At 36.6% G+C, this 8,538-nt stretch overlaps 1 protein-coding gene across 2 annotated transcripts; it reads right to left on the reverse strand.

The window, feature by feature from the left end:
* Positions 1 to 7,373, reverse strand: LOC125272283 (serine/threonine-protein kinase SIK2-like). Of its 2 annotated transcripts, XM_048197022.1 has the most exons (13): positions 6,959 to 7,371; positions 6,720 to 6,777; positions 6,453 to 6,608; positions 6,122 to 6,238; positions 5,456 to 5,519; positions 5,180 to 5,341; positions 4,076 to 4,200; positions 3,837 to 3,960; positions 3,453 to 3,676; positions 1,450 to 1,804; positions 1,054 to 1,326; positions 781 to 976; positions 1 to 548 (listed from the first exon to the last, which is right to left on the reverse strand). In XM_048197022.1, exons 3-13 carry the CDS (start codon positions 6,591 to 6,593, stop codon positions 251 to 253), a joined length of 2,079 nt encoding a protein of 692 aa, XP_048052979.1. In that variant the 5' UTR covers positions 6,594 to 6,608; positions 6,720 to 6,777; positions 6,959 to 7,371; the 3' UTR covers positions 1 to 250. The 2 variants fall into 2 exon arrangements, with proteins under 2 accessions (XP_048052979.1, XP_048052980.1); XM_048197023.1 differs by lacking the exon at positions 6,720 to 6,777 and having other exon boundaries at positions 6,959 to 7,373.
* Positions 7,374 to 8,538: the final 1,165 nt, after the last annotated feature.

Consider the following 8,538-nt stretch of genomic DNA (forward strand, 5'->3'; position numbering starts at 1 on the left):
TATATATATATATATACACATACATACATATCACTTTCTGGACATTAACTATGCAACTACAATCATGACAAAAATGATAAAATGATCATGCAATATGACGTCTCAATAAAACTATTCGCCTCTATACAAACACGCATCTAGCTAAACCAGATCTAGAGAGTTTATTAGTCAGGTCCTGTCGCTCTTAAGCACTGCTCCATTGTGGCAAATACTAAATTATACGTTATTAATGATTAAAATCAGGGTCACTTCACTGAGGGTGATCCTGAGGCAGAGACTGAGATTGTGAACTAATCTGCAGTCGAGTCTCTAGAAGCTTTGCGGCTGGTTCTACAATGGAGGAAGAAGAGGAGAGAGAAAATTGAGAATGCCGAGGGTTCTGCGAGCAGGCAGAGTGACTGATGGGATTTCTCTGATGCTGTGGGGGAAGAGGTGGAGTGAAAAATCTCTGTGAATCTAGGCCTGTTTTTTTTTTCAGTTGAACATAAGAAGTAGAGGCCACTGGGAGAAGCTGCTGCTGGCTCTGATGCCAGGGAAAGGGAACCATCCTAAAATACAAAGATACAGAGGTTATAGGTATTTGATTTCAGCTGTTTGAAATTTACAAATAAATTTGTAATAGCTGAAAGTACACTTGAGAAAAAGTAATACACTTACTGAAAGGGTAGCTACTTATTACAAAAATAATCTACTTTAAAAGAATAAAAATTAGAATCCAATGCAATTAATCACTTCTCTTTTTTTACAAGTGTAAATCATTAATCAATTAATTATTTTCACCTTTTATTTTCTAAAACATTCTCCTGGACACCATTGTGGAGCTTCACTCGAGAGCATGGAGGGCTTGCCAATGTACTACCGCTTTGGGGACTGTCATCTAGGATCCACATGTGTCGTACAGGCCCCTCAAGTTTATTCCAACTCTGGCCCTTAATACAGACATTCTTTCTCAAATGTGTTGGGAAAGCCTTCACACCTTAATAAAAAGAGGAAATATTGTTTAATTCATGTTGTTTACTTTTACAATGATAGAATTTGCTATGTGCACCTGACCTTGTATAAGAGAGGTATCTGAAGATCTCCTTCCCTCCTGAAAGCTGGGTAAGGGCAGACAACTCTGGTGCCCAAGGGTGGATGAGTGAGTGCTGGAATTCCCTACTAATATCTGTGAACATGGATATAATCCCTGAGTCATGCGGCCATTGGTGCCAGTGCCCATCTCTAATGGGGTGCAGAGGGCGGTGAAAGAAGAACTAGTAGAAGCAGAGGAAGAGGACCTGAGGCAGCAGTTTGAGGTGGCCCCATCTACATGATCTATGACTATACCTGAAGAAAAAGACAGGGAATACTAATAAAATAGAGCCAGACAAAATTTAATATCAATGTATCACAGTTTGTTTGGCCAGCATAAATGGACTAATCATAATGAATGAAATATCTATCCCTTACTTGGTAAGCAGGAAAAGTTCTGTGAGGCATCTGAGGGAGTGTGTCTCTGTGACTTTCTGGACCCCACAGAAGGATTGATCGTGGGTTGATTGTCCTCCTCCTCCTTTTTTAGATCCCCAGGCTGTGACTCTTGATATCCTGTAGTCTCTAGCTGGCAGGTAGCAGAAGCTGAGCATGTGTACTCCAGTGTGCTAAGATCATCCTCCAGAGGCAACACTGCTGAAGGATTCTGCCCCGGTACTTTCAGCCACTCAGTTCCCAGTTTGTTTTGTTGCAGTGCTTGACGCTTCATCACTCTTTCTAACAGCAGGCAGTAGATAGCAGAAAAGTGGTTGAAGCTACTGTTCTGAAGAGACTGAATACAGAGGCATGTTTTAGTCAATAAAGTGATACACGGTAAGTACATTTACAAGCGTATACATATTATAATCAAGCTACTGTATATTGTCCAGCTACAGTCTTCATCTGTCTGTCCCAGTACAAATGACACAATAAATGTGTAACCCAATATTTGAAGGATTAAATACATGCATCGCGTCACATCTGTCTTCAGAGCAAATGCACAACGCCGAGGTATTTTAGTCCAATTAATGTTTATGCATGCAGGACAAAGCCAAGCTTATCAGGGTCTCTGAGTATGACTTCACAAAAAATCAGACTGGTACTAAAACATTACATGATATTTTTTACAAAGACAAAATATTGTTTTAGTCAGACCGATATCGAAGTGCAGCCAGAAACATTAAGGAATTAGAATTGTTTTAATGGCATGTTAAACAGAATTTTCTGAAATTTTCAAGAGGATATTCCTCAGATCTTTCTGTACTTTTGTAAATAAGTCTGGGTTATCATTTAGACCAGGGCTGTGTCGAAAATCACCCTCTATACCCTTAAACAGGGCACTATTTTTAGGGGACAGTCATTTGTAGTGGTGTCCGAAACCATAGCTGATGTTATCGTGTGCACTCATTCAATCCCATAATGCAACACAGTAACGGGTGTACAACTGATGTACACTCAACGGCTAGAGAATACCCATAATGCACTAATTAGCTTCTTCAGGTGTGTTTGATTAGGGTTGGAGCTGAACTCTGCTGGATGATGGGTGTATCTCAATCAGTACCCTAGTTCAGTACACAGGGCACTGATCAGGGAGTCTGCCATTGTATCGCAAAATCCTACCAGGGCATCGATGCTCACTATGTTTCCTTAACGGTAGTTCTGAAGCACAGAACATAAATCACATGAGCAAATTCACTGAACATAATAACATGTGATACATGTAAAAAAAAAAAAAACATTATTTAATTATATTTCAGCATAAACATATATCTCTCAGCAGGTAATGAACATAATCTAGCTAACATTTATAATTTATTTATGGCCGAAATTTTGCACGTATATGTAACAAGCTAAGTATTTATCATAATGTACTTTAAATAACATTAAAAAATAATGTCAAAAAGATATCAGTTCTATTGTTGTTCATAAATACCAGTAATGATGTTGTACAATGACGACACCGTCATGTCGCCGGAAACAGAGTCATCAGTGTCCCAATGTGTGGTGAGCCAGGGTCCTTACTGTCCTTACTAGTGCCTGAATTAATGTCCACAATATACTGATTCACGACTGAGGAAGCTAGGGAGGTGATTGAGACACACGTGGTAACTCTCAAGGAGCAGGGTTGGAGACCCCTGATTTAGACTTAAAGGAATAGTCAATTCTGTCATAATTTACTCACCCTCATCATTTCATTTCAAACCTGTATAACTTTCTTCTGTGTAACATAAAATAAAATTTTGAGAAATGTCTCAGTGTGTTTTTTTCACCATATAATGGAAGTAAATAGTACTTCCATTTGGTTACCAGCATTCCTCAAAATATCTTCTTTTGTGTTCCACAGAACATGAGGGTGAGTAAATGATGATAGAATGTTCTTTTTAGGGTGAACTATCCCTTTGGCTTTTTCCCACACAGGCCTTGATCTCTGGACTCCTCACCTCTATTGTTCTCTTCCTGTCAATGCCCACTGTCTGCATAATACTCAGAACTGCTTCATTGTAAGTCCCTTGTTGGAGATGAGTCTCAAGGCAGGAAAAGGGAAAAGAGGAATGGCAGATAGCAGAGGGATCAGCCTGCATCCAACTATGCTGTTTGATTTGAGCCACACTGAATCTCTTGGCAGGGTCAACAGCCAACATCCTCCGTATAAGGCTTTCACAGTCTGTGGAACGACGGACAGCAAGGATTAAAGAAGGGCTAAAGACACCAGATTTCAGCACACCACACCATGAGAATAGTCCAACTAAAATACTGAAAATGAATACACAGGTAAGACGACCATGAGAATGGTGTTAGGAGGAACCTTTTATATTGAGGCATACCCTGTGACATGAAGAAGGGCACTCTGAAGCGTCCATCAGTGACTCTTCTTCTTAAGGCAAGGAGAGTGGTGCCATCAAAAGGTAGTGTGCCACAAACCAATACATACAACAATACTCCCAGACTCTAAGAAGCAGTAGGGAGACACAATTCAGATGTTTCCTTAATGTCAAAGAGGACATTCTGGAAATTTGAGGAGGGTCAGAAAAGTTATACAAAAGCTGATTATACAAAATCTTACCCAGATATCCAAGGGTGGTCCCTCATATTCCTTCCCCTCAAAGACTTCTGGGGCGGCATAGGGAGGACTCCCACACCAGGTAGACAAAGATTTACCAGGCAGATAGAAGTTCCCAAAACCAAAGTCTAAAGAAATACAAATAGATACAGTACATTTGCCTTTAGGTGTATCTAAATATGGGCACTTTAAGTAACAATAAAGGTGATGATACACGGGACAACTTTTTGAGCAATGTTGCTGGGCAGTGTTGCCGAACGATGATGCTTGGGCACTTTCCCATTGAGAATTTCGATCTAAAGTACTATCCAGATAGAAATTTGTTGCCCATTCTCAATGGGAAAGTGCCAAAGCATCATTGCTCGGTGACACTGCCCGGAAACATTGCTCAAAAAGTTGCACCGTGGGCCGTATATCATCACCGTATGGTCTCTCACAACACTTTTCACGCTCTCATTAGTGCAGTGGTTCTCAAACCTGGTTCGTTAAGTGATGTACTGATGCTAATGGCATTAGTGGTGCCCTTTGAACTAAATATGTACGCTCCTTTTGTATACTGAAATCTTACTTATGCGAGATGGGGGGTGAAGGAACGAGATTGAGAACCACTGCATTAGTGTAATCTGTACATGACGCTAAACATTTTTGGGATAAATTGTCAGCCATAGTTTGCATTCCCAAAGACACAGTTAATTACTTTTTTCACACATTTTGCATATTTTTGACAAAATTACAGCTTTAATTTGGAAATGGCTGATATCTACTGTATTTTCATCACTTTCAACTCAAACATCTCAAACATGCTTTTCCATGATATGATTGTCTCCTTGGTTACCATATACACCAACATATGGTTATTGGCTGTAGTGAAAACGCCACAACTCATTGAAAAAAAGTTTAAATTTGTAATTTTTACACCATAAATATGGATTCATTCACTTTTTGTTTATCATAGTTTTTAAATGTAATCATATTTTGTATGACCTAAAACCTTACAGTAAAAGTAATAATAATGCCACTTGAGGAATTTACTTTTTTTTAAATGTGTGAAAATAGAGATACATTTTTTTAAATAGAGAAAACAGAGGCTACATTTTTTTTTCTTACCTGCCAGTTTTATATTCATGTTACTGTCCAGGAGTAAATTTTCTGCTTTCAGGTCTCTGTGTACAATGTGATGCTTGTGACAATATTCTACAGCATCAAGGAGTTGCCAGAACTTACTACGAGCTTCTGCTTCACTTAGATGACCAATTGAGGTAAGATAATCTTTGAAAGAGAAAGATAATAGCAGTATAAGTTACCAGCATGAAAGGCAATGACATAAAGAGCCTAAAAAATACAGATTTGTAGGTAATTTTAAGATATTTTCTTTAAGCTCACCAAACATCTCTCCATTTTTTGCATACTCTGTCACAATATACAGCATGTCTTTGGTCTCCATAACCTACATGATACACACAAATTCTTCACACTAGTGACAAGCAACCATAAAAAAAGTCATTAAATGCATTTTTTATTTGATATAGATTTTTATAAATAAAATGATGAATCAAAATTAAAGGCAGATCTTGGAGTCATGCCACAATAGGCAGTCCACATTTTTTTTTTTTAGAACATGGCTCATTGTTTTTCTTTTTCTTTCTGTTTTTCTTTCTTACAATGTCATACATCTATATGGACTTGGAACACCAATATTAAATAATTATTGAGAAAGCAGTTGTATCATGACCTTTCCATTGTGAGGTCATTATTTTCCCCCTTCCACATACTCCTGAGAGAGCAGTATAGAGGAAGTAGCAGCCATGGGAAAGTCATGGTGCATTAGAATAAACTCACTGTAAACTGGCTTTCAGCCAGCTTAGTGAAGTGAAAAGTCAAAGGTTATAGAGATATTAGCTGGTAGATATCAGCAGTTGAGATTTAGGAAAATATAACAAATATTTAACTCTAATTTAACTGAAGTAAACATGGATTAATAAGGGTATAACCGACTAAGGTCTATCATTGTGTTGTAATCAACCCAATGACTGAAAAACACAAGCCTACCTGGTAAAGCTTGATTATGTATGGGTGCTTCAAAAGCTTCATAATCTGAACCTCCCGGTTAATCTTCTCTAAATCAGATTCATCCAGTCGAGTTTTATCAATGATTTTAATGGCAACCTGTTAAAGTACAACCAGAGAATACGTTTGTTTATTAAAGGAGGTTTCCAGAGGTAAATTTATTACACTTGTGATAAAAATAATTGAAATAAATAAAAATGTATTTTAGCATAAAATAAAATTAGCAATAATCCCCCTTTTTAATTTATGCTAAGTAATGTAATTTTACAGGTGAAACGACTTTGTTGAACAATATCAAAAAACCACAACATACCTCTGTTTGGGTGACTTTGTGTCTAGCTAGTTTTACCACAGCAAAGTTTCCTTTGCCTAATGTCTTGATGATCTCGTAGAAACCCACTTGCAGTGGTCTCCCGGACTGCCTCGCTGCCTTTTCCTCCGACAAAATCACCATTGTGATAAAGGAGGACTGAAACAGTTATCAAGATCAGGTAAACTGTTATCACATCATTTCCTAAGTAACGTTATAGCTATAACACACGCATTACATACTGAAATAAAAAGTGTTTACTTTACATACATTTGACCTGAACAATGTGCGTCATTCAAGCGTAGCCTATCATAGAGAACTGCCAAACCTAAACAGACAAATTAGCTTTTAAAACGTGCATTTCATGTGTTGATAAATAATAATAATAATAATAATAATAATAATAATAATAATAATAATAATAATAATGAATGAAAATAACAATTGTTCTTTGTTTCATATTCACAGCCAGAAAGAAAAACGTGATTCCTTTTGGCTGAATTAATTACCTCTTGGAGCTCCAAGCTTAATCCATTTTTAAGTTATCTTCGTATGCTAAAAATAATCAATGAAATCAGTAAACCTTTTGATTAAATCAATAATTGAATAATTTTCTTGTTTATCTCCCGAGTAGCCTAGTCAGTTGGAGTAGTCGTCTCGCGCTGTCATCTCTCCAACAACCGGTACACGTTTCGACCATGCATATTCCCTCCAGAGTTCGGGTCGGTGAGATCGGTTCAGCCTCCGCCTCATGCAAACATACCATTGCAAACTCATTCTTACTTTATTAACGTCACTTTTGCGTCAGAGAGCTGATACGAAATTTCATGTTGCCCAGCAACTTAACACAGCATGCGTGTGCACTGGATTGCAAGTTGCCAGACAGTTACTTCGATTAACGGGGTGTAACACTATAGCGTCCCTCCTAGGGAAGTGTTTACAAAGTAGTCTACTAGTTCAGTGCTCAATTATTTTGTCAAAATAATTAGCCTTCTCCCTAATCTGCCCTATTTACTGAGAGTTTCAGACTACGCCATGATACCTACGCCCTTACAAAAATGAAGTTTATTCAAGTGTGTTAGTGCACTTCTTTTAAACTAAAGATAAAGTATAGCCTACTTTCAGTCTACTTTTTATGTACTTCTCAGAAATATACTTTATGTACTTAGAAATATATTTAAAATTACACTTAGGTATATTTCAGTGTTTTGAAAATCAGTTTTTGGTCATATAATCTACAACGTTGCTCTCAGTCACATGGCACTTCTATTGCGATCTCAAAAAAGTTTATTGGAGTGTATGATATTAATGACATCACCACAGCTCTTTTCTGACTTACTAGAGTACACAGGAATTTACAACAAATTTACTTAAAGTACAAGTATAAAAATTAACAACTAAATAGGAACAGTAGGCTATAGCCTACTTAAAGTGCAAAATATATAAATAATAAACTGATGTTAAGTTCACTTAAAGAAAATTTAAAGTAGCCTATACATGCAGTATAAAACTACTAAACTAGTAGTTTATACTTCAAAGTTTACTTTTAAATAATTTAAATATATATATATAAAAAAGTGAAACAGTTGACAGTAAATGTGACAGTTCTGATGATCAAAATATTATCTTTTTTATCACATTTAAATTAATTTACTAATTAATTTAATTTATACTACAATTAACTAATATATTCTGTCACTATGTGCTATAATCAATAAAATTATGAAAATCAAAAGTCAAAAGTTTTCAAAATGTAATGAAATCTTGTGGGTGACAGTTTTGACAAACAGTTGCTTATTTATATAGCAGTGTTCAGTCATTAACTTAGTTGATACAACTTTAGCAGACGACAGCAAAGTGATATATTTAATACATTTAGAAGTCTAGCACAATAAAAAGAAATTTTAAGAAGAAAACAATTTTCACAACTTTGCTCATTGCTCATTTTCTCATTGCTTTGCTCATTGCTCGTTGCTCATTTTCACAACATTGCTCAAATGATTCAGAGTACAGAAGAACTGTAATTCAAGTAATTCAAGTACATCTGCTTACATGAGTGAACACAGTACCACACATTTTTTGTGGATTT

Source organism: Megalobrama amblycephala, linkage group LG7, assembly GCF_018812025.1.
Source record: "Megalobrama amblycephala isolate DHTTF-2021 linkage group LG7, ASM1881202v1, whole genome shotgun sequence".
Lineage (NCBI taxonomy): Eukaryota > Metazoa > Chordata > Actinopteri > Cypriniformes > Xenocyprididae > Megalobrama > Megalobrama amblycephala.